The following is a 26,803-nucleotide window of genomic DNA, read 5'->3' on the forward strand; positions in this document are numbered from 1 at the left end:
GCGGGGCGCTCTCGCGGGGACAGTTCCCGGGCTCGCGTGGGCGCGGCCCCTGCAGGGGGAAGCGCGGACGGCCGGGAGCGGCGCGAGGCCGGGACTGGCCAATGAGCGCGGCCGGGCGGGGCTCGCCGCCGGCGGCCCGGGAGCGCGCGGGGCTGGGCGTGCCCACGGGTGACGCTCCGGGCCTGGCCGGCCAATGGGCGCGGGGTGGCGGGCGGGCCTGGCGGCCGGGGGGCTCTAGGACGCTAGCGGGAGGCCGGCCGGACAGACTGACGTTTGGCTGCAACGCGGGAGGCGCGTGGCGGGGATGGCGCTGGCGCGGGCCTGGAAGCAGATGTCCTGGTTCTACTACCAGTACCTGCTGGTCACGGCGCTCTACATGCTGGAGCCCTGGGAGCGGACTGTGTTCAGTATCCTGCCCGGGCCGCGGGCGCGGGGCCGGTGGGGGCGCGGAGGGCCGGGGCGGCATCTCGGGCTCCGGGCCTGGCAGGCGGAAGGGCGGAGGGCCGGCCCCGCGGGAGCCGCGCGCCGACTAGCCTCTGCGCGACGGACACGCGGGCCGAGGTGTGGGGGCCGCGCTGGTGGCGTTCCTTTGGTTGGGAGCGGGCCGGGAGGGCGAGAACTCTTGAGATCAGCGGTCGCGGGTGAGTCTCCTGACCCGAGATGGAGGCGCCTTTATTACTGGAGGAGATCCCCTAAGGAGACGTCTCCCGGGTGTGCCCTCGCCTGCTCTTTGGCCGCGCCAGCCGTGGGTTCGGGTTCCCGTTCCGTGGGAGGCGGGGACCGGGTAGTGGAGCAGACCGCTCCCGGCTTGGGCGCTTTTGACCTTTAACTGTCCCTGATTTAGCTGGCTTCGATCCTATGAGAATGCTAACTAGTTTATCAGTCTTCAAGTGAGGTTGTGAATTTGTGTTTATGGCATCCCAATTCAGTTTTGGAAAGCAGCTCTGTTAATTGGACCTTTTTTGATCTTGAAGATGGTTAGTTTTAAAAGTGTGTTTTACTTATTAATCTGCTGTTTGCACAGTCCGAAACAGTAGAGCCTGAAAAGGAATTTATGGTTATTTGCAGATAGTGTTTGAAACTGTGTTTTCGTAGATAGGTAATAACTACCTGTTAATGACTACTGAGCGTTTACTACCAGCCGAACACCTGGACTAAGCACTTTTCCTGTATGTTAACTCATCTTAACTTTCATAACCACAATGAATAACTCATGGTTGTAAAGAAAGGCTTCCTGAATCTATGTTGATGTTCCTTGATATTATTCTTGCAGAATAAATACTAATAGTGAGATAGAACTATTTTAAAAAGAACTTGAGGACCAATATGAGACAAATACTTTACAAAGCATGCTTGCTTCATGGAGGGCCGCTCCCCTTCAATGTGGTTTAGTTGGAGCAGCTTCAGAACAACTTTGCTAATACACTGTTGAATTGTGGTAGAGAGATAATTTCATTCAAGCCTTAAAAGTGTTTATTTGTATTAAACTAATTTAAGATTGTACTCAAAGCTGTCTTTTGTTTCAGCACTTGAGGCATCTTAGCTGCTTTACAAGTTTTATTATTGTTGGCATTTCTTTCCAAACCTGGAATTTAAGAACCAGAATGCATATTTTGGATGTAAAATCTGAATGTAAAGCATGCTCTAGTTTCCTGAACCATTTACTTGTAGCTGTAGTTTAGTTAGGATTTTTTTTTCAATTTAATTTCACTCTAAGTTCTATAGGTTGGAATGCATGAGGTCATCCTTGTAAAATGTATAGTAAAATAGAGACCACCTCTTGACTTAGTTAAAATTACTAAAAAGTGAATTTAAGCAGTGTTAAGGTAAGTTGAAATTCTTTAAGAAATCAGAAGTTAAATGTAATGCCCCACTATCAGAGTCTACACTCTTGATTTTACTCTTGAAGGCTTTTTTGGCCTATGGATAAATGCTACAGTGTCAGCGATATTAAGGCTTTTTTGTACTATGTTGCAATAGTAACAATGTCTTATAAATAGCTCCATGATGGCTTTGGGGGCATGATGTGAAGAAATAAATTATGAAATTGTCTGTAGTACCTCTGGATTTTTGCCTTTGAAGCATTTGACTTCTCATTGGTTTATGTAACCGCATGATTTCAACTAAAAAACAAAAAAATAATGAGATCTGCAACAACCAGAGAGAGATCTGCTGGGAACTTTTGATTTCCACCTCTTGAGGGGAAGCTTTAACATGTTTCAGAAATCCCCTTTCCCTCCTGAAGTCATCAGTGGGAAAGGAAAAGACCAGGTTTTGTAACCAAGACCGGTTTTGTAACCAGTGAGACACTCCCTGTAGTTGTCTCACTGAGTAACATTGTAACCATGCTGTTGAGGGGAGATGGGAAGTTAAAAGATACTTTGTTAAAATAATTAGAAGCATACATAAAAGTTATGCCTTTTTTTTAATTAAAAAAAACTAAATAAACTTGTATTTTGTTATCACTGGATTATATTTGCCACCTTTCTATGGCTTTTTATGTTTCCATGGCATTTTATACTTTATTTTAAGGAAAATGTGGACAGTTTTTTGGTATATGTTTGAAATTAGATTCCCCCCTGAAAGAGAGACCATGATTTCTTCAAAGAAAGAGTTCTTTTTGTTGTTCAGCAACACGTTAATGCACACAAATAATGCTTGACAAGTGTTTGTTTATATGTTGCAGAAGTACTGATTTTAAGCCACTTTTAGAGTAGCTTTGGAACTAGACTGTTTCTGATGAACAACATTCAGTTCTTATAGAGTATAAGAACTTAGGTAGAAAAACCTGTCAGTTGAAACAATTTCTTTTATTTTGGATATGTTTACAAAATTTGCATTGTTGTCCCCTCATTTGTAAAATATGTGCATTTGTTGAATTCTTTGTTCCATAAGTATTATATACTTCCTAATGGCAGATACTATGTGCCACCTGGGAAGCCCATTTTAGAGAGTAGGGATTTACCTACAAATAAAACATAAAAATACTCTAATGCCACTAGATAAATAAATAAAAATAGAGATTATTTGGTTCTTATAGATGTTATGGAGGTAAAAAAACAAGAGATGAGAATAGGAACTAAGGAAGAGGTCATGTTCTTTGGTTTTAGCTAGAGTGGTCAGGAAGGAGACATTTAGAAAGATTTAAGCAGGGAGAAAATCCCAGGGGATTGAGCGTTCCAGATAGCAAGACTGGTAACCATGCCCTGAAGCACCAGCATGTCTGGCGCGTTTCGTGTTTCAAGGATAGCTGTGCGATTGGGGTGGGGAAAGTGGGGTGAGTAGCAGGAGAGGTCAGTTCCAATCCGGTAGGGCCTCCTAGGCATGGAGTGCAAGTTCTGGAAGTGAAGGGAGGTGCTCATACCTTTTGGGTAGAGTCACTCAGATCCAGTAACAGTTTTCTCACTGACATTTTTTTCTCACTGACATTTAAATATTGGATAAAGTAGGAAAAGAAAACATAGGAATATACATTTTTTCCCTTTCCTCTTGAGACTTAAAGCTCTTTTCATTCTGAGTGGAAACCATGTGCACACACACACATATGCACGCACCCGGAATGGAATTTTTGAAACTTATTTTAATTAAAATTTTTTTCAATGTACTGAGTTCTTCTGAGTTTCCAAGAATATGAACTTCAGTTTTTCCTTCTGGGAAATTAAATCCAAGTTCAGGAAAAACAAGAATTTACACATATTTTCAGATTGCCCCTGCCCCCTCACCCCATTCAGCTGAAAGAGCTGGGCAGTGAGTGCTTTGGGACCCAGGGCAGGAAGAGCGATTAGAGAAATTGCAAAGACCCAGAGGGATCGGGTGGAGAGGGAGGTGGGAGGGGGGACCGGGATGGGGAATACATGTAAATCCATGGCTAATTCATTTCAATGTATGACAAAAACTACTGTAATGATGTAAAGTAATTAGCCTCCAACTAATAAAAATAAATGGAAAAAAAAAAAAAAAAAGAGAAATTGCAGTGGGAGGTATCTGAGTGTTTGACTGCATTTTCCCATGTGGGAAGAAGGTGTGGAAGAGATGTGTTAGGATGGTGAGTGAGTGTGCCAGGCCGACTGGTTGGAACACAGATTCTTTAATGCAGAATAGGTGGGAAGTATAGTTGAAGAAGCAGGTTGAGGCTGTTTATTAATTGGACACTTCTGTGTGTATACTTTGGCCAGATGCTGGCCTAGGCGCTTTTTCTGATGTGTCAGCGAGCAAACAAGACAGAGATCTTTGTCTTTGGGAACTTTCTTAATAAGTGAACTATGTGGGAATTCTGTGGCGGTCCAGTGGTTAGGACTCTGCACTTGTGAAGTATATAGTATATTAGGTGGTAAGCATTATGGAAGACAAAACTAGGTAAAGGGGATAGGAAATGTGTGGATAAGATGAAGTTACTATTTTTAAAGAAGATGTCAGGAGATGCTTCATCGTGAAAGCATACTTGAGAGTGAAAACATGAAGGAGGGGAGGGAGTTAGCAGGGTAGAAATCTGACAGGAGAGAGTAGCTGGCAGAAGGAATTGCAGTTCAGAGTCCCTGAGTCCATGGCTGCCTGGCATGGATGAAGGCCATCACTGAGGCAGGTATGGCTGGAGCAGAGAGCGTTGGGGAGAGTAGTGAGGTCAGATTCGGAAGTCCTGGAGGTCTTCGTAAGGATTTTGGTTTTTAATTTTGGTAAAAAGGGGTGCTCTTGAAAGATCTGATGGAAGAGTGATCCAGTCTGAACTTTAAGAAAAATTATTTATTTGGCTTCTCCAGATCTTAGTTGCAACATGCAGGATCTTCAATCTTTGATCTTCACTACAGCATACGAACTCTTATTTGGGGCATGTAGGATCTTGTTCCCCAACCAGGGCTTGAACCCAGGCCTCCTGCTTTGGGAGCACAGAATCTTAGCCACTGTACCCCCAGGGAAGTCTTCAATCTGACTTTATAAGTTTAAAAAGGTTTACTTTGGTTGCAGAATTTGGAATAAATTAAGTGGCTAGAGGAAGGAAGGGTGGAAGCAAAGGTAGATGTTTTAGATTGAGGTAGGCTTTGAATGATCATGAAAAAAGCATTACTTAAAAAATTTTTTTCAAATTAAAAAATTAATTTAAAAGTTGTAAAAAATTTTTTTATACAACTTTAAAGGTTGCTTTCCATTGACAGTTATTACAATATATTGGCTGTGTTCCCCACATTGTACAGTACAGCCTTGAGCCTGTCTTACACCCAATAGTTTGTATCTCTCACTCCCCCACCACTGTTTCCCTCCACCCTCCCCAGCATTTTGTTATTTATTTATTGATTTGATTGCACTGAGTCTTAGTTGTGGCATGTGAAATCTTAGTTTAATTGTAGCTTGTGGAATCTAGTTTCCTGACCAGGGATCTAACCTGGACCCTCTGACTGGGAGCATAGACTTTTAGCCACTGGACCACCAGGGAAGCCCCAGCATTACATTTTTTAAAGCTGTATGTTCTTTTCAGTGGTGGCTCAGATGGTGAAGAATCTGCCTGTAATGCAGGCGACCTAGGTTCGACCCCTGGGTTGGAAAGATCCCTTGGTGAAGGGAATGGCTACTAACTTCAGTATTCTTCCCTGGAGATTTCCATGGACAGAAGAGCCTGGCAGGAACCATGGGATTGCAAAGAGTCAGATACGACTGAACTACTAACACTTTCACTTTCACATGTTCTTTTCAATAGTGACTAGTTTATTTTCTTTTTCTTTTTTTTTTCCCAATAGTGACTAGTTTATTTTCTTAGATCTTTGCTGTATCCTCAAATGTCTAAAGCTGGATCTAAGAAAGATTTTTCTTTACATCTGAATGTACTTGAATAATTAGTGTGTTTGAGAGTTTAGAAAATACACCTTCTTGAATTATAAATGAAAAATAGTTTACACATCTTCATGGATCAAAACTCAAAAGATGCAAAAATGTAGATGGTGAAAGTCTTCCTTCCACCCCTGCCCCAGCCACCTTGAGGCAACCATTGTCATCAGTTGCCTGTGCATCTTCATTCTGTGAACACCTGGAAAGTAATAGGTGTTGTTTTGGTGTGTGTAGTTTGGGGAAATCAAAGCTTTTATAAGCCAATAGAGAATTGTTTGAGGAATATATTTTGCTATGCCCTTTTGGAGGTACTAATAATGATTGATATGGTTACCTACAATTAAGTGTCTCTGTTTTTTGTATATTTTCTATATAAAGTATGTTTTGTAAATAAACACAGCACACAAAACAAAATTGACAAAGAAAACTTCTATATATAGGCCAGTGGGTACCATTGTCTGTCTGATAGAGCTTTCTCTGAACTAGTCAGTAAATTATTAAAACCCTAATTCACCAAGAGTCTTCTACTAGAACTTGTTTTTTCTTAATGAGCTCCTTTTTTGAAGAAAATGTTTGTAAATATAGAACCATCTGACAATTTAAATAGGTTTCCAGTAAAAATCAGCATGTGATTAGGCAAAATTCTTAATATCAGAAAGTTACTTCTAGAAAAAAATTATTAGTAAGTAAGCTTAATGTCTTTTAGAGAGATTTTATCAAGGTACTTTCAAGTCAAATATGATTTCCAAATAATCCTATCTCCTTATCCCTTTGGCCAAGCTTTATTAAAACCAGTGTCTTTGTGCACATCTGGACTTCCTATTTCCTTCATGTCAGATTTCTGGGTCTCTTTCATGCCTGAGGGTCACGCTTCTTGAAGCTGACTCCATGGGTGCACTTGTGAATGTTGGCAGTGGGTTCTCTGGCCACTGCCTCAGTGATGACAGAATGGCCCTTCTCTATATCCTGCTTGTTGGAGGCATTTTGTGGGGCCTAGATTGGAAAGGTGTCTCATGTCCAAATTCATGTTATTACACAGATAGATGAGGCTTGGAGCTGTGCCAGAAGTTTGTAACTTGAATGAGATAAAGTACAGCATAAGTTAGTTACCATTCCTTTGTTTGCTGTCCATCCCAGAGGTTATTTTATAGCCTGGGGAAATTCTGGAGATTTTGGATTTCTGGAAGTAAAGTGGGAGAAGTGAAATTGTAAGTGGGGAGGGGGTGATGAGAAGGAGAACTAGCAGATCACAGTTCTCAGACCAGCTGGAGGAGAGGAAACAGTGGAAGCTGAAGACTTAGAAATTGATTCCCCTAACTGATTTCCAAACCCTTTGAAAAGTCGCTCCAGGGCTCCAGTGCTTTGGTTTGAAAATCACTGCTCTCGCCTGTTGCGTACTGCCTGGATATTTGGCTGGCTACATGAGAATGTTAGACTATCCCTTGTCTGTGCTCCTTAGGATAGTATTTTCCCTTAGTGGGGGAAAAAAAAAACACCTCTTTTGAGAAAGGTGGAATATAAAAGCAAAACAACAACAAAAAAACCCAAACAAAAGACCAGAACTGTGCTATGCAAAAAGTAGGTCTCCTGTACTAGGGTGTCAGGGAGAGTCATGGGAAGTTGATGGTTGAGAGGACAAAGCACATGTAATCTACAGTGTTTATCAGTGTGTGATACAAGTGATTTTTCAGTAGAGGTGAATGTGGATCCTTTCTCTCTACTGCTTCATATTCTTAAAGACCTTGTGACCCCATCCCCCAATCCCAGCTCAGAGTTTGAGAGTTGTTAACATTTGTGATGCTTATGGGCAAGGATAAGATAAATTCTTTAGATTAAAAAAATACAAACCAAAAAGCTCAATGCTCAAATTTAATGATTAAAGCTACATGTTTCAGAAGATCTACTTAATAGAGGATGTATACTTTTCACAAATTGCAGTGCTTAAAAAAAATAGCAATTATGGAATGAGAGGTAGTAGTTATGATCAATAGTGATGAAAAGAACTATTACTAATACAGAAATTTTGGCATCACATGATGTTGTTTGCTTGCAAAGTTGTGTCTGACTCTTTTCGACCCCGTGGACTGTAGTCCACCAGGCTCCTCTGTCCATGGGATTTCCCAGGCAAGAATACTGGAGTGGGTTGCCATGCCCTCCTCCAGGGGATCTTCCTGACCCAGGGACTGAACCCATGTCTCCTGCGTTGGCAGACATACAGTTCACAGCCACCGGTGAACCCCATTACGTGTTGTATGTGTTCCTGAAAAAATTCTCGAATAAGATAGTTTATGGGAAAATACTGTTGACTCAGACTCCTCAAAACTGCTGCAACTTCTAATGAGAACAATGATTAGCATTTGAGTGGATAACTTGGATAGCCAGGGCAAGCAGACTGGAGGCTGCCCCAGGGGACATTAAAAATTGATGGACAGAGTTGACTGGAAATGCTGGGGTGTGACAGAGATGGTGTGGGCTGCCTTGGAGGAGGAGGTGCAGGCAGACAGGGCTGTCCTATCATTAGTGGAGAGCTTTTCCAGCCAGGAGGTGTACCGTTCTGGAGAGGGAGAACTGGTGCAGATGCTAATTTTTAATTTTCTTAAAATAGAGCTATAAGGACTTGCAGCCACTAAGCTGAGGGATGTTTCTTGCTGAAGATTAGTATTCTTTTCTCACTAATCTGGCTCCCCTAATTTATGAAAAAACCCCATATGAAACAAATCCTACTTATGTATGAGCTGATTGACATTTCAGAAATCAGAACAGATTATATTTTAGAGCAAACAGATAATTCACCCCCCGACCCCTTGACCCCAGGACTTCAGATCTTCATTAGATTAACTGAAACTCTAATTAAAAAGGGATATATCTGTACATAGCTTCACTGTCTCTGGGCACAGACCTACAAACCATTTTTAGGATTTCAGTTCAGGGTGGATGGAACAGGATCATTGCTGGTTTAAGCAGCAGACTTTTTTGTTTGATTAGTTTTTAAAGAGTTCATCATCAAGTTGTTCTAAAATCAATTTCCATACTTAGGTATGACGAACACTACAGAAAGCTCAGAGAATGGGTTTTGCATGCCAACATTAACCTCTGATGCTGATGTAATATTCTTCATTGTTGTTGTTTAGTCGCTAAGTTATGTCTGACTCTGCAATTCCGTGGACTGTAGCCTGCCAGGCTCCTCTGTCCGTGGAATTTTCCAGGCAAGAATACTGGGGTGGGTTGCCATTTCCTTCTCCAGGGGATCTTCCCGACCAATGGTTTGAACCCACATCTCCTGCATTGGCAGGCGGATTCTTTACCAGTGAGCCACCAGAGAAGCCGATGATATCCTTTACTATGGCCCAAGAATATCAAATTGGCTGACATACACTGGACTCTATCTTCTACTTGCTTTCACTTATGGCAACCAGAAGTACCAAAAGTGACATATTTGGGGGAAAAAAAAACTTTCTTTTTTTAAAAAACATTTGGTGGTGTTCTGAGGCTGCAGGATTTTAGTTCCCTGACCAGGAAGTGAAACCCTGCCCTCAGCAGTGAAAGCACGGAGTCCTAACCCCTGAGCTGCCAGGGAATTCCCCAAATTAGCTTTCTTAGCATTTCTTTTCAAGGTCAGGGGACAAAACCTGCAGTAAGAAAATGGCAGCCCACTCCAGTATTCTTGTCTGGAAAATCCTGTGGACAGAGGAGCCTGGTGGGCTACAGTCCACGGGGTTGCAGAGAGTCGGACAAGACTGAGCACGTTTCTTTTTGAGATCAGGGGACAAAACCTGCAGTAGTAAGGAAGATTCCTTTCCGTAGCATTGTTTAGCAGCTGACACCTGCTTTCCCTTAGAACTTTGATTGCTTTTCACCAAACAGCTGTGGTTATACTTTGTCAGATGCTTTGTTTTCTTTCAAATGGCTCCTTAAAATAAATTTATCAAAATTTTGAATATATCTAAGGATAAAAGTAGCATTTAAAGAGTTGATTTTACAAAAGGAATTTGAGTAATAGAAGATTTGGTTGACTAAGAAGATTGAAACATGACATTTTAGCTCTGTTTTTTGATGTGACCAGGGCCATCAGAGACTGAAAATATTGAAACTGTTTAGTGAAGAGGAATAAATCCTACCCACTGGAACAAAAACCTCTACCCTTTTCCGAGTGAGGAACTAACTTTGGTTTCTCCAGAGTCTTGTGAACAGGTTGCTAAGGTAGGTGGTGACAGTGTGAGGTTACTGGTTAGGGCAGCAATGTTAGTTTCTGAAATCTTCTGATGTACTGTATTTTAAAGCTACTTTAAAGCATTTCCTTTTTTTTTTTTAGGTTGCTGGGAAAAGGCCTGGGGTGGCCAGTTCCTTGTATGAGCAAAACGTCTTTATTTTTCCTGTCTAGCTTGTAACTTACCAGCTCATGATTAGTTGGAGATTCTTGTTAAAGAAAACAGAACAAGACACAGATATATGATTTCACATCTATTTGCTTTTTAATCCATTGAACCCATAAAATATTTAAATTATGTCCAGGTTTATAAATAACCTCTAATTTTTCACTCAGCCCTTGAACAAACATTTATTGGCAGTTCCTGAACAATCTTGGCACATTATATGCTCAGTTCTTTTTTTTTTTAATTTTTATTGGAGTATGGTTACTTTACAATGTTGTGTTTCTGCTGTGTAGCAGAGTGAATCAGCTATATGCTTACTTGCATCCCCTCTTTTCTTGATTTCCTTTCCATTTAGGTCACCGCAGAGCATTGAGTAGAGTTCCTCGTGGCTACAGTAGGTTTTCATTAGTTATCTATTTTATACCTTATCTGCTCAGTTCTTGATGATTGACGAAGTCCCGGCGTTGTCTAACGATGCGCTACAGCTAGAAGCAAAGAGCGGCTGAGTGCAGAAGGAAATGGCAGCCCACTCCAGTATTCTTGCCTGGAAAAGTCCATGGACAGAGGAGCCTGGCGGGCTGCAGTCCATGGGGTTACATGGCTGAGCATGTGTGCATGAGGGTGGAGGGAGATGGGTTGGTAGCAATAAACTGGTAGAACTTAAGAGTGGCTGAGGCACTCCCTCTTAAGCACTTAAAAATCAGTGGTAGAGGCAGTTACATAGACACAAAACAGCAAAGACTTTTTTTAGTTCTTGAGGTTTTTGGTTTGTTAGTCTAGATTTCACTAGCTTAGTTCTGTATTGCTTGAATCGTGGAGCTCACTTTAAAGCATGAAGCTGGTCAGTCTTGTACAGCTAACTGATGCTTGTGGAAACAGCAGGTAAGGGCTTGGTAAATGGAGAGGTGGTTGTGGTCTAGTCACTCAGTCCTGTCCAACTCTCTTTCAACCCCTTGGACTTTGGCCTGCCAGGCTCCTCTGTCCATGGGATTTTCCGGGCAAGGATACTGGAATGGGTTGCTATTTGCTCCTCCAGGGAATCTTCCCAACCCAGGAATTGAACCCGAGTCTCCTGCATTGGAAGGCAGCTTCTTTATCATTGAGCCACCTGGGAAGCCCAAATGGAAAGATTACTCTATCACCTTGTATATTATATAGCATGATATATAGATTATGTCCCCTTCTAATATATGTGTATTCTGTAGCACTGATGACTTACATTTTCTCTGTGTGTGTGTGTGTGTGTGTGTGTGTGTGTGTGAATGTCTCAAATAGAAGATTATATTAGATGATTGAGAAATGGTGCCTGAATGCCCTCTCCGAGCAAGTGGAATCTGAACATGTTGAGGCAGGAAGGGATTTCATTTTATGGAGAAGAAACTTAGGTTCAGAGAGGTTGTGATGCCCTAGGATTATACTATAAATTAACAACAAGCTAATAGCAGAGTGACCTTGGGCGATTTCCAAACAAAGGTCTGAGTCATAGTGTTAAGTGCCCAAGCCTTAAAACAGTAATTTCAATAAAGATTATGTTACCTTTTGTTGAAGAATAGATTTATATTAACCCTGAAAGGTAAGTTATGTATATCCTCAAATTATAGATAAAGAGACTAGTAATCAGATAGTTTTTGTCACAACCAGGGATTGGCAGAATTGCAGCTCAGACCTAGGTCTCTTCTAGTGCTGTGGTGATTCCGGTATCTATTTCTTGAACTTTAGAGTGTATCAAGGACACTTTAAAATTTGAGAGGTGTGTTAAAAGAATGCAGTGGATGTTTTGCAAGGTGATTATTAAGGCCAGTAGAAATTCCTCATGGTCCCATTGTTTTATTTGTTCACTTATATTTCATTGTATAGTTAAGTCAGTCTTAAATAGTCTCTTATTTAGTGGAGGGATAAATTAGGAATTTGGGTTTAACAGATACTACTATATATAAACTAGTTAAGCAGAGATCTACTGTATAGCACAGGGAGCTATATTCAGTACCTTGTAATAACCTATAATGGAAAAGAATCTACAAAAGAATCTATCTGTATATCTGAATCACTTAGCTGTATACCTGAAACATTGTAAATCAACTGTACTTCAATTAGAAAAATATTCTCTTCTGGTTGAGCTTTAGGATAATTTTTGGAAATAATTTTGAAATTTAATTGTATAGCAAACTTACTTTTAAAGAGTTATTATTATGATTCTGAAGATACTTAGGAGAACTGGGGTCAGAATATAGAAACTTTTTTTGAGAGAAATAGAATAAAAGTTTAATAAGTGGCTCTGGGTAAAAATTTAGGGTTATTATTATTTCGAGCAGCTAATAAATTGGCACTTGCCTCTTGGTTCAAGTGACTTTTGGTAATTTTGTTTATTTTGGTCAGAATTGAGGGTTATATATTCTGTTACTAAGAGCTAAGACTTTCCATTTGTTTCCTAGATCCAAATTAGATCCAATGTTGCCTAACCCAAACTTTGTCAAGGAAGATCCTTCAAAATAGCTTTTAGTCTACTATGATATACAGTTACATTTTCCTTTGCAATTTTTACTTATTAAAAAAAGTTATTGGCTATTCCAGCATGCAAAATACCCCATAAAGGATAATGTAATGAAAGTGTGCCCATACTACCAACTAGTTGAAGAAAAACCTTACTAATACATTTGAAGCCCTTTTACACCCCTTCTTGCAGGTCTGTCTTCCTTCTCGTCCCATTTCACCCCGTTAAGTATCCACTACCTGATTTTGCTTATATAATTGCCATTTATTCTTTTTTTTTAAATTTGTTTTTTAATTGAAAGATAATTACTTTCAGAATTTTGTTGTTTTCTGCCAAACATCAGCATGAATCAGCCACAGGTATACATATGTCCTCTTATTCCATATATATTCATCACAACAGCTATAGAATGTCATGAACTCTAGTGTTGAATATCTCAACCAGGCAAAAAAAATCTTTTCCAGTTTCACTAAGTTCTTGTTTCACTTAGAAAAATGTCCTGATTTTATATGCAAAGAAAAGTTTAAAGATTTGAGAATTTAGTGTTCACAAAATTGACCTTAAGTTTCAGGTTCCTATCTTATGTGGAACAGTCTCTGTTAAGCTAAATTTATACATGTTCCATAACTGATATATTTTCCATACTAAATTGAAGGGTTATAGTTCCATAAAGAGTAGGTAATATAATCATTCAAATGGCTGTTTTTAGTAATTACTTCTTACTTGAATTTGAGCCAATGACCTGAATTTTATTACCATGTCATTTCACTTTTTGGTGTAGACATTCATAAGTCTTACATAAAAGCTGTAGAAAAGCAAAAAGCATTTTGAAAATATAGATTAGAAGAAGATGTTGTGTTTCTTCGTTGTGGTCGCTGTAGAGTTTGTCAGTCACAGTAAATATGTCGAGTATGTAGAAAGGCCTACAGTGAATCCAGGGTCAAATAATGTTTCTTGAGCAATTCCTTTATTCATCACACATTTATTAAGCATGTGTTATGTTAGATATTGGAGATACAAAAATGATTAGACATTGTTCATGTGTTCAAGGAGTTGATAATCTGGATGAGATCAATAAATCTACGGATATAAGCACTGTGACATTTAATAAAGAGTTTGACAAACATCAGGGAGTAATTCTGTCAGGACATTGGGGTAAGAATGGAAAAAGTGAGTGCTAGGGAAAGCCTCATCTAAGAGGAGATGAGTCGCTGAGAGAATGATTAGGTTTTATTTGGAGGAATAGGACTTCTCATTCATAGGACTGTATTATAGTGTAATGGTGAAGAACACATTTTGGAGGTTTGGTTGATTTGGTTTGGAATTGGCTCCATTGCTTCCTCTGATTTTGGGATGTTAACTTAAACTCACTGAAGGGCTTAACACAGTTCTGGAACTGCACACTAGATATTCACAGAATGAAGGCTGCTATTGCTGTTATCTTTGTTATTCAGTTGCTAAGTCATGTACAACTCTGCGACCCCCATGGATTGCAGCATGCCAGACTTCCCTGTCCTTCACTGTCTCCTGGAGTTTGCTCAGATTCATATCCATTGAGTCGATGATGCCATCCAGCCATCTCATCCTCTGTTGCCCCCTTCTCTTCCTGCCCTCAATCTTTCCTAGCATCAAGGTCTTTTCCAATGAGTCAGCTCGTTGTATCAGGTGGTCAAAGTATTGGAGCTTCAGAAAGAGCCTTTCCAATGAATATTTAGGATTGATTTCTTTTAGGATTGGTGAGGTCTTAAACTTTGAACTGGTTGATCAGATTTGGGGGTGGGCATTGTTACAAAGAGAAGACCTTAATTGGTTCCGATCAGTCAGGGCTTGTCCCTGGAGATGGGCTAGCGTAAGGCCCACTCAAGGAACACGACAGCTCTACTAGCAGGAGGAGTGGAGTGGATATTTGGGAGAAAAGCACGTTAACCATCTTACACATCAGTGGCCGACAGGGGAAAAGAGCCAGTGAAGTAGGAAAATGATGTGAGAGAAGGAAGGAGAACCCCAGAGAAGTACCTCAACCCAGAGTCGAAGGAATTTTGAAGAGGAAAGACGAAAAATGGCATCAATTCAAATAGCCATTGGGTTTGGTAGGAGGTCATCAGTGGCCTGAGGGTGTCTATAGCCTGGAGGGATGGAAGGCGAATGGCTGTGTCAATGATAAACAGTAATGTGGAAACGGCAAGTACATACACTTAAAAAAAAAGAAATTAAGTGGTAAATACTGGGTGGTTGTTTAAGAAAGAACTGAATTAAGGAGGGGGGGTGGCTAAAAAGTAGGTTAAAAACAATTGTCATGGGCGGACGGTACCTACACCCGACATCTGCGCCTCCACCACGGCGGCCAGCTCCACCTCCCCCAGGGCGGCCTCCTTCCTGCAAACAGCCTTCCCCTTGTGCAGTTCTTCACAGGGGCAGCAGCACTGACCCAGGCACCCCCAGCGGGGTCGTTGGTGTCATTCCAGATGTGACACTGGCCTCCGCCGCCGTCTCCAGCGACTCATTTCCAAAGGCCTGTCCGTCTTCTTCATAAATCCCGCTTCAGGACACTCCTGTGTCGGGGTTGTCTGGGCCACCCATTCCGGGCACTGCCAGGGACGCCGAGGGACGAAGAATGCCCACTGCGGCCCTCCCGTTGTCTTCCTCCTAACCCTGTCACCCCACTGCTCCTCCCACCCCACCAGGAAAATGTGGATCCCCAAATAATGGTTGTTAATCTTCAAGAACTTGCCTTTCCCATCCCAGGACCCCCAGTTTGACCGACCTTCACTTAAAAGCTAAGACTGAATGTAGGCTGACCCCTCCCATGAAGACTGTGAGATCCCACTATAAACTCATGATTTCTATTTTTCAGGCTGCGCTGTGTGGCATGTGGGATCTTAGTTTCCCAACCAGGGATCGAACCTTTGCCCCATGCACTGGGAGCGTGGAGTCTTAACCACTGAACCGTCAAGGAGAGTCCCCAGATCGTTGTGATTTTAATTGCATTTCAAAAAGCAATCATCATGGGAGACTTTTCACCCATGTTTGCCAAATGAACTCAGGGTTTGAGTCAGGTTTGAGCTCCAATTCTAAAGATAGCTTCTTGTGTGGCCTTGGACAAGTCCCCTCAGTGTTTTCTCCATCTCTGATGAGTGGTAGTCAATAAACATTTCACAGGAAAGCTGAAAGCTGTAAAGGTCAAGTGAGATAATACATCAAAGATTTGTCAGCTAAACTGTTATACAAATATTGGTTGGTAGTAAGCACATTGTTTATTTAAACCCTGTCTCTTCACAGAGGAATGTAAGGTATGATCAACTACCAGTATGTAGAGCTGAACGTATGGAAGACAAGAGGTAGGGGGAGGGGAGGCTGAGGATATGAATGAATGAGTGACCGAAACACAGTCCTAGTTCAGAAGCAGTTACTCCCCTTAGAAAGAAATCCTTAGGTTTTACATAATTCTTGTTAACTCTTTCATGTGGCCCAACAGGAGAACTCCCTGTTGATTTGTGTCTATACAGTTTAAATTCCTTTTGGAATGCAGAGAAAGGACCACAGTGCAGAATGTCTGTGCTTTAGGTTATCAAGATGACTTTTGTTTGACGTTACAAAGTTTAGTGAGAATAATATGTGTTTAATATAGCAGGTGTTATCAGTTTATGTCACTAGTATATGATTGATCTTATCTTCGGCGCTAAAGTCTATATCTTAGCCACATTCTAGTCTAAATAATTCTAAAATTCTTGGTTCAGACATTCTTATTATTCATGTTGGTAGACCTTTTGCAGTCATTAAATACTGTACAATTTTATTCCTATACATTTCTGTTTCTTAGGTTGAATAGTCACTTTCTCTGCTTCATTTTAAGCAGCCTGATATTTTGAAATAAAACAGGGAGAATAATAGTATGCTCCATGTAAGGTGATGGTGAAGATAAAATGAACTTAAAAAGTTTAGAGTGGGGACTTCTCTGGTAGTCCAGTGGCTAAGACTCATCACTCCCAATGCAGGGGCCCCAGGTTCAATCCCTGGTCAGGGAACTATATTTCACATGCTGCAACTAAGACTTCTCATGCTGCTGAGTTTACATGTCACAAGTACATGATCCCACATTCTGCAACTAAAACCTGAGTCAGCCAAATAAATAAATAAAATTGTTAAAAAAAATTTAGAATGGTGTCAGGCATGGTTCAGGTGAGCAGCTATAGTTATAGTTATTTGTTCTCTATAGGTACTTGATAGGGATGAGGAAGAACTAAGTGAATGGGTACTTCCACACAAAACAGTTGCTGCAAAAATTGGGGAATTTAGTTTTAGATAAACTGAGGAAAATCAAATGAAGTTTCCTTAACTGTGACTCAGATTCCATGCTGGTTTCCATCGTGGGGATGGCACTGTATACAGGCTACGTCTTCATGCCTCAGCACATCATGGCGATCCTGCACTACTTTGAAATTGTACAGTGACCAACATGTGACCAAACCAAGAAGCTCCTTAGGGAAGGCCCATCACCTGAATTTGGAAAGAGATTTCATCAGGTGTCATAAGAAACTCTCCTAGATGTCAACATAACCAACCCTATGAATATAAAGACTAAAATTCATGAGTAGAACAGGAAAGCGATCCTGACTCATGTGTTGTGTTCTTTATTTTTAATTTTAAAAGAGGCTCTTGTATAGTAGTTTTTGTCTATTTTAACATTGTAGTCATTTGTACTTTGATATCAGTATTTTCTTAACCTTTGTGACTGTTTCAGTATTACCCAGTGAAAGCTTTTCTTAATGTAACTTTGAGTACATTTTAATTGCCTTCTATTTCTAAAACCTAAAGTCATTAGTTGGGCTTTACTGTTCTTGCTATCGTATGGCATACATATCTGCCTGGAAATATTTATACTCTTGACCAAAGTTTTGTAAAAAAAAAAAAAAAAATCAAGATTTGGGGCAAGGGGGCTGGGGAGGGAGGATATTTTATTGAGAACTATTTACAAAAGACTTACCTGTAAGTTTGAACTCAGGAGTACAGTTTTAGTTATCTGGACTCTTATCAGCTTTTGCTTTAAAACTATAAAGTGTTTCTTAATGAAAAAGGAAGATCTCGCTAAAGTTAAAATAAGGAAAATTTCACCTTTTAAATATTTAATTCATGTGTGAACTTATTTCCAGAAAACTTGATGATGGTTCTTGTGACAAATGGTGGTTAAGCATTATTATGTAAGGCTTATATACCATAGAGTTTTTAACAGAAGGTAATGAGCTTCTTCTGAGGGCCATTAGTAGCACTGTACTTCCTTAAATATAGTTTCATGATTGTAATGGGTGCTGCAAATGCATTTGCACATTGCAATATGATGAGATGAATTGTTAAAAACTATAACAAAAAGAAATGTAAACTTGGTTAAAATCCTCTCAGTCTTTGTATTGTTTTTTTTAAAAAAGATTTTTATTCCGTAAATGTAAGATGACTACCTAATTTTTTGACGTAAACTCATTAAATTCGAAGAGAGAAAAATCAGCTGATGTAGCAGTATTTTTTTTCCCTTGATGGTTAAATATTGATCTATATTTGTATTTCTGAATTGATTGCTGTGGACCAATAAGCAGTAAGTATATTTTAACATGTCTTTCAGCATAAAAATATTGCTAATTTTAAAAATTAGACTTTTTTTTAAAGCATGCCTCCCAGAATGTTTTGCTATTTTTTTTTTTTTTAGAAAAATTTAAATATTTTTGGCATCAGATTGTACAGATTAGACTTTTGAAGTGTTTTCTAGTCCAGAGGTACTAAGTAATATTTGAAAGCCTGGTATTTTTAAAGAATCAATTTGTATCATCACCATTAGATAGGGAGAGTGAAGGTAATATATAATTTGATTTTGAAGTGGTTAAAAGTAGATTATCTCAAGTGAAATAATGGATATGAGGATGTAAGTCTGAATTTATTCAATTAGTGCTCAAATTTGGCTTCCCCCATTGACATCCTTCCTCCCCTCTTAATCATTGACAAGTAGATTCTAACATCGGGATCTCTGCTGAGTTGAAAACAAGAAAAGTCAAGAATCATTAGTTGACAGGGATATCCAGATAATCTGTCTTTGCCTTCTATTCAGAAATCTTTAATTCATCCTCACTCTGCTGAAATCCATTAAATTGCTGTTGTATTGCCAATGGTTGTTAATGAAACACTGACCTGAGAGATAGATGGAAGGTAAGTATAGCCTTACAGAGAATTAAAAAAGATTTTTTTTTAAACCTTACAGAGAATTTTGAGAAGAGTCAGAAAGAGAAATAGAAGCAGGTCCACTGAGAGGTAATTAGGGAAGCATATTCTCACCCACTGATGCAAGGGTCTGGTCCATTTGTCCGTAAATAACAAATGGGGAGATAATTTCACTTTACCTGTTTGTAAGAAGGTATTTATTAGATAATTCTCTATAGGTTGCTTATGTTTTTGTGTCTTCTGAACAGAGATACTGTCTTTTTTTCTGGAATATTTTTCAAGGATGTTTGTATGATAGAGAAGATAAAGAAGAGATAATATCTCTGCCCAGAACAAAGGGCAGGTGTGCTTAGAGCTTTGGAAGGTGAAGGTAAACACTGTCTCCTTATGAAGCAATGGACATCATAAACAATTTGAGTTCCCTGTGCTCAGGATTCCTCTCCTGTAATGTGACCTTCTGCATGTACAGGTGTCACCTGGTCCTCTTTGCTTTGTCCTGTGGGGACTGGAACTTGGGAACCAAACAAGAAAGTGATACTTGGGCTATTTCTATGTGTAAAACTAAGTCTTTTGTGTCTGACCCTGGACCTCAGCCTTCTGCCAGCACCCACAAAGCTATGCCAAACTAACTTGTTAGCTTGCAGACCCTTCACAGTTCTTGACAGTTGGTGGTGAGAATGCGACAAAGAAGGGATGTGGTGTCTGCCAGAAGAGGAAGGACCATGGCCCCACAGCCCAGATTCAGAGATGAGACACACCCGGGTGTCCAGTAGTAAATGCTCTTGCTCAAGTGTTGGGGGAGTTAGGGGAACCAGGGTCCCCTGCTATCCTACTTGTTAACTAATCCTTTGAAGCTGAGAATCGAGAGACATGATTGTGCCAATCTGCTTACCTGGTGCCTTGGAGGTTGGTCATGTTCCTCTGGGGAGTTGGAAGAAGGAACCTCGTGATAAAGGGACAGCTCTAAAGACATTGTGTCTGTCACTGCTAAGTCAAAGAATCTCCAAATGGAAATCAATGGTGACAACATTGATTGTTGAATTGTTGAATAACATGAGGGCATATTATTCACATTTGGGTGGCCTGGAACATTCCTTGTTTATTCAGGTGAACTGAATGCAAAGCCTTGCTTGTCGGCTCAGAGCTGCTCTCTCCCACTGTGCCCCTTCTCCCCGATCCTGGCTTCAGGTCATTAAAGGTGAGACCCAGTGCACCCTCCCTGCGTACGCTGGGGAGTTTCACAGAGGGGAGAGAGTCAAACTTGATGGCTCTGTAGGATGTACTTATCCAAGTCATTATCCTACCCATTCCTGTGGGAGAAGGCGCACCAGTATTCAACTAGTGGAGTTTGGACATTTTTTGTAGTGCAGAAGGAAAATTTCTGTGACCTTGTTAGTATACTCTTGTGGCTTCCTATGGTGAGGATGCAATTGGTGTCAATGTCTGTGTTATGAATGCTTGTAAGTGCCAGAGATGATATCCATATTTGGCAAGAGAAGTATGTAGAGAAATACTAGTACCTTTGGATTTCCACAACTCTGATGACCCCTTTGAGCTACAGGTTTCTATGACTAATGATTTAGCCATTTAGAATCTGGCATAAAGAGACATCTTCCATCTAAGGTGATCCTTCCATATTTGGACTCCTGGGTCCTCTTGCCCCCTGATAATGGCTGTTTGAAAAACAGCCAGGAACTTACTACTGGGCTATTCTCAGAACTGACTCAAAAGTAAAGCATAGGGTAGCCCCAGCTCCTGCATCTTCCATGCAAAACATTGGTCAACACCTCTGGATTTCGTCCATTCCCATAGTCATTGCTCAGTCTTTAGGGGCTGAACAAATGCCACCTTCTTGGTGGCATGGACTGACAAGATAGTTTGGACTGTTGGCCCTCAGGCAATCCCTCCAAAGTTAAGGACTAGATTCAGTTATTTAAACTGAATGGAGAACCCTAGCGGAGGTATACTAGCTTGCCAGAAGGCCCCATTTGAGGAACTGTCAACCTATGCTCTTTGAATGATGGAGGTCTCACTTGAGGCCAACAGTTGTAACATTTTCTTTCCAGGGATACCTCACATGATTTCTGGACTTTATTTCTTTTCTGGAAGCAAGAAGTTAACTTGTGTCCTGAAAAACACCCTTCAGGGCAATCATGAGAGACCTGCCTGCAAGTGTTTAGAAACACTAACAGATCATGTGACCCTCAGATAACTACAGAGATCTCTCTAACAGGGTTCTCCAGAAAGGTAACTGATTTATTATTCACGCATACGTTATGGGCAGTGATCTCTGTACCAGGAGTCATCTGATTAGAAAAGGTGGTACAAAATTTCATGATTTTAGTTGAAGTGATTCATGACAGTTCATTGGCTCTGGAGGGATTTCAGGCTGGTTCCAGCTCACTGAGCAAGGTTGTTATGGATGAGAATTGCCCTAGACTTCCTTCTTAAGGGCCAAGATGGATTTTGTGCAATCTCAAGTACATTTGGCTATGCCTGGGTTAATGCCTTGGGCTGAGTGGAAAGGTCTTTATAGAAACATGGCTTTCTAAAATAGACCTTGATAGTTTTGGGGATTTGTTAAGCTGGTGCATTCTCAGACTCTGGGGGCCATGGTTGAGATTGCTATAGGATGGCCACTTCCTGTCAGAATCCTATTTAACAGCTCAGTTCAGTTCAGTTCAGTTGCTCAGTCATGTCTGATTCTTTGTGGCCCCATGGACTGCAGCACACCAGGCTTCCCTGTCCATCACCAACTCCTGGAGCTTACTCAAACTCACGTCCATTGAGTTGGTGATGCCATCCAATCATCTCATCCTCTGTTGTACCCTTCTCTCCCACCTTCAATCTTTCCCAGCATCAGAGTCTTTTCAAATGAGTCAGTTCTTCACATCAGGTGCCCAAAGTATTGGAGTTTCAGCTTCAGCTTCAGTCCTTCCAATGAATATTCAGGACTGATTTCCTTTAGGATGGACTGGTTGGATCTCCTTGCAGTTCAAGAGACTCTCAGGAGTCTCCTCCAACACCACAGTTCAAAAACATCAATTCTTCCGTGCTCAGCTTTCTTTATAGTCCAACTCTCACATCCATACATGACTACTGGAAAAACCATAGCTTTGACTAGATGGACCTTTGTTGGCAAAGTAATGTCTCTGCTTTTTAATATGCTATCTAGGTTGGTCATAGCTTTTCTTCCAAGGAGCAAGTGTCTTTTAATTTCATGGCTGCAGTCATTATCTGCAGTGATTTTGGAGTCCAAGAAAACAGTCTCTGACTGTTTCCACTGTTTCCCCATCTATTTGCCATGAAGTGATGGGACTGGATGCCATGATCTTAGTTTTCTAAATGTTGAGTTTTAAGCCAACTTTTTCACTCTCCTCTTTCACTTTCATCAAGAAGCTCTTTGGTTCTTTTTTGCTTTCTGCCATTAAGGGTGGTGTCATCTGCGTATCTGAGGTTATTGATATTTCTCCCTGCAATTTTGATTACAGCTTGTGCTTCATCCAGCCCAGCATTTTGCATGATGTATGCTGCATATAAGCTAAATAAGCAGGGTGACAATATACAGTCTTGATGTACTCCTTTCCCAATTTGGAACCAGTCTGTTGTTCCATATCCGGTTCTAACTGTTGCTTCTTGACCTGCATACAGATTTCTCAGGAGGCAGGTCAGGTGGTCTGGTATTTCCCATCTCTTTAAGAATTTTCCATAGTTTGTTGTGATCCACACAGTCAAAGGCTTTGGCATAGTCAATAAAGCAGAAGTAGAAACCAAATGTGCTAGAGAAGTTGATTTGGTTCTCGCCTCTGTTGATTAGATTGGCGTGACTATTGGAGCAACATAATTATGTATAGAAACTAATCTATGTGTGGAATGGATATTGCTGGGATATAGTTCTCTGTGGGCCTCTCACATTTCTGCATGTCTTGTGAACAGTAGTTCTGACTGGTTTTGTTCTGGACCATCTTTACAAGGATATTTGTTAAAGGAAAGGCCTTGGAAGATGTAGTGTCTCCTTTTAGGGTAAATCGTAGGCTTGCTTGGAGTCTTGGATGGTAACAGTGTTCACCTCTGGAGCAGAGAGTGGAGACATGCTTGCCGTCCAGTATAAAAAGATTTGGGTTCTCGAAGCTTGGGGGTTCTTGTCTGTAATGAAACCTGTTGTCTTTATACATGATGTATATATGATGTCACCTGGGCTCTCTTTGTGTCTCTCTTAGAATTAGAGCTTGTTTTCTTTCAACAAGAAGATGCTATCCTTCAGCTACTTCTATTGCTGAGGGCAATAAAGACCAAGCAGAATGAAATCTCAGTTTCTTTAGACTTCTTTACTGCATTGACCTTGAGTAATGAAATAGTACCATGGTTTAATTAAAGCATAGTATTTTTTTTTGGTATTTGTTTTCTTGATTTGTCAGCTTTCAGTCTTTGGAATATATACAAAGTCTCAATTTTGTTTTTATTTTATTTTATTTTGTTGTTACATGGAAACTCTAGTTTCTATGATTCTTTATTTAAAATTTTTTTTTTCTATGATTCCTAAATATTCATTTGCCAAGGTTTTAAAAAGCATATGTCAAATGTACTTATACAAACATTTTTACATTACAAAGTTGAACTCTTTACTAAGCCTGGTTGGTTAAGCTATTCATGGAAATTGTCTGCTTCACGCCCTCCTCAATGAAAGAAGGCTAGTTTAGTAGTCTAGGTGAGAAAAAGAGGGTAATTGGACCAAGGTGGTGGCACTAAGGTAGAAACAGGATATGGTGACTAATTAGGTACAGAGGGTGAGGGGGAGGAGAGAGTCTAGGCTTCTGTTTTGAGTAACTTGGTAAGTGGTAACATTCACTAACATTTGGGGGAAATGATCAGATATAAGGGCGATCATGCAGGAGTTAGTGAGTTGTAGACGACTGAGGATTTTGTAAGCCATTTTCAGGAGTATGGACTTAATCCCTAGAGCAGCGAGTCATTGGAGAGTTTTAAATGAGGGAGACATCGATTTGCTTTTTTTTTGGCCATGCAGCATGGCTTGTGGAATGTTGGTTCCCTAACCAGGGATTGAACCTGGAACCTCCACAGTGAAAGCATGGAGTCAAACCACTGGACCATCAGGAAATTCTCCAGATTTGCGTTTTAGACAGGTCACTCTGGTTACAACATTAAACATGGATTGGAGTGTGTACCGCTGATCTTGCTCATAGCGCCAGTTGTCTCGCTGTTGACACTGTCTGCCCTGTTCGCTGAACCCAGGGTAGGCAAGGCGCGAGCTCAGAGGCTGGAAGAAGAATCGAAGAGCCGTAGGAACTGCAGACTTGCTTATTCTCTCCTGGCTGATGCAGCAGCTGGAGCGGCAGGCACAACATAACCACAATATAGCCATAATGGAACCATAACATAACCTCATACAACACAATCGTGATGTTGTGCCAGTCTAGCCCAAATGCAGCAGAAGCAGCAGCCGGGGCTTTCAGGGTGAAGCTCATTCAGGCATACCACAATCCGTGACTAAGCGAGTATCTCATGATGCGCATGTGCAGTGCTATAAATGATCTCAGCAGCTACTTAGTCATTATTTACAAAACATGGGGTGAGAGAGCCTGAACACGCCATCTTGGCTAATTTGCTCTCTCCCCACAGAGGATATAAAAACCCTGGTAGGAAAACTATTTTAGGTGTCTGTTAGCAGCGGAGTAATTCAGGCAACGGCATGATGGCCAAACTGTTCGTTGCGATGGACATGAGAAGCTGATAAAATTGAGAGATAAGGGTAGAGGAGATTTAGAAGTCATGGTTGCTGACCAGATTTTTGGCTGACTCAGTTGAGTGATTAGTGAATTTTTAATGAATTTTGATTCATTAAAAGTTAATACAAAGAGATAAATGGATTTAGCATAAGAGAAAATGATTTCAGTTTTTGATGTGTTGAGTTTGATGTCAGTGAAATATTTGAGTGGAGATGTTTAGTAGTCTGATGAATATGGAGATATAAGCAGGAAATGGATATGGGCTGAAGATTGAATGAAAGGATGAAAGTTCCTAGGAAGAGCATAGAGGGCAGAAGTTGTTAATCTGGTGTTTGAGCTTCTATAGCTCCTGAAATTATATGCAAAATTATGTGCACATTTTCTGGGGGAGCTCTCCCATGACTTTAATCAGATTTTCAAAGTCATCATTTGCTTGAGAGGGTTAAGAACCACCATTAAAATCTGTATGTGAAGTGGTTTTTTTTTTCATTAAACATGAATTAGTAATTTAAAAAATCCTATGATAGTATAGGATAGATCGGACCATTGCTAAATGGGGAAAATCTGTCAATAGTCATGAAAATATGTTAACTTTCCTAACCTACAAAAACAGTTTAGAAATCAGTAAGGAGTTCCATAGCCCCTTATCAAAGACACTTGGGACTATCTTTCAGAATTCTGATTTTTTTTGGGTTTTAGAAAGGTAAATGGTGTATATCATTTAATATTCCTGGTCAGACCCAGGGCAATATATAGTTTATCAAGTATATTTTTAGCTCTGCATTGAACTATATGAATATTCACAGTAAACGAGGTCAATAGAACTATAAATACCTTTCAATCAGTCCAGAGAAGGTTTTGCTGACAGATGAGTTCAGGTCAAGCCAGATTATGCTACCAAATGGTAGCACCCAGACTGACCTATGAAGGAACAGATCATGTGATATCACTTCCACCTAAAACCCACCCATAGCTTTCTTTTCTTTTTTAAAAAAGAGCTAGTTTTCCTTCTTAGAGTTTTCTTTTTGATTTCATCATTAACCCACTTAAAAAAAAAAACATTTATTTTTACTTATGTATCTGGCCACACCAGGTCTTTTTTGTGGCATTTGGGATCTTCGGTCTTTGTTGTGGCCTGTGAGATCTTTAGTTGTGGCATGTGTGATTTAGTTCCCTGACCAGGGATTGAACCTGGGTCCCTGCATCGGGAGTGCAGAGTCCCAGCCACTCTACCACTAGCGAATTCCCCCACTCAAGACTTACTAATGCATTTGGGTTCAAGTCCCAAATCCTTAACATTTCTGCAAGGCCTGGATGATCCCCCGCCCTGTGCTTCACAAGCTTCTTATTGTTCCCAACCAACTACCCCTCCCTCTCCTGTGCATATTTCCACCACAGGGTACTTACCCAGGCTTTTTCATCTGCCTGGTAAGGGCTTCCCTACCCTTCTTCTAGATTTTGTCTTTTCTACCCAGCAGCACAGGCATCTCTTTCACAGGAAACCTCTTTGACCCTCTAGACCTGGTGAGGGAGGGGCCTTGTGACACAGTGTCACTTAGCACAATTCCATTGATTTCCATTATGAGTTGTTGCTTTCCTACTGCTCTATGAAGACTTAGAGTGTAGATCTTGCATGTCTCAGTCATTTCTGTTTCAATATCTGTAAATATACCTGGGATGAAAAAAAGTTATGTTGTGAAGAGATGGAAATTGTTTCCCCTAGTTCCTCTTCCTTGAAATTGACCCATACTTCCCCTCCTCTTTAAAATTTTAATAGCAGATTCTATAATGGATACTTAAAGCCTATGCTCTTGAAAAAGCAAGACCCATTAAAAATGGAAGTAGCTTTATTTTTTCCCCTAAGTATAACAAATATGAGCTTAGTGTAAAAAATTTCAAAAAAAAAAGTTGGATGCCACTCATCTTGTTAAAGTCATCTTATTACTATCATAAGAATTTATTGTTGAGAATCTGTTATGTACAAGTGCTTTACACGTACAATCCTTAAACTAGCCCTGTGTGGTAGGCATCATCTCTGCCTTACAGATAAGGAAAGCAAGATGCATAATGACTGGCAAAGTCAGATGCTAATAAAAAGTGATGGGCCTGTGTGTGTGTGTGTGTGTGTCTGTAGATTTATGCCTTGGGCTACTAGGCTGGACCTCTGTGTG

The 26,803-nt window shown here is 40.5% G+C and overlaps 1 protein-coding gene and 1 non-coding gene across 2 annotated transcripts; one reads left to right on the forward strand and one right to left on the reverse strand.

Annotated features, from left to right (window-relative positions):
• The first annotated feature begins 244 nt into the window (after positions 1 to 244).
• On the forward strand, positions 245 to 18,180 carry SPTSSA (serine palmitoyltransferase small subunit A). Its single transcript, XM_020870435.2, has 2 exons — positions 245 to 407; positions 17,029 to 18,180. The coding sequence occupies exons 1-2, from the start codon at positions 305 to 307 to the stop codon at positions 17,130 to 17,132; spliced, it is 207 nt and encodes a 68-aa protein (XP_020726094.1). The 5' UTR covers positions 245 to 304; the 3' UTR covers positions 17,133 to 18,180.
• A 5,751-nt stretch (positions 18,181 to 23,931) lies between these two features.
• TRNAE-UUC (transfer RNA glutamic acid (anticodon UUC)) lies at positions 23,932 to 24,003 on the reverse strand. The gene has a single exon. It is a non-coding gene; the product is annotated as a tRNA-Glu (tRNA).
• Between the last annotated feature and the right edge of the window lie 2,800 nt (positions 24,004 to 26,803).

The sequence above is a fragment of the Odocoileus virginianus genome, chromosome 16 (genome assembly GCF_023699985.2).
Source record: "Odocoileus virginianus isolate 20LAN1187 ecotype Illinois chromosome 16, Ovbor_1.2, whole genome shotgun sequence".
Classification (NCBI taxonomy): Eukaryota; Metazoa; Chordata; class Mammalia; order Artiodactyla; family Cervidae; genus Odocoileus; species Odocoileus virginianus.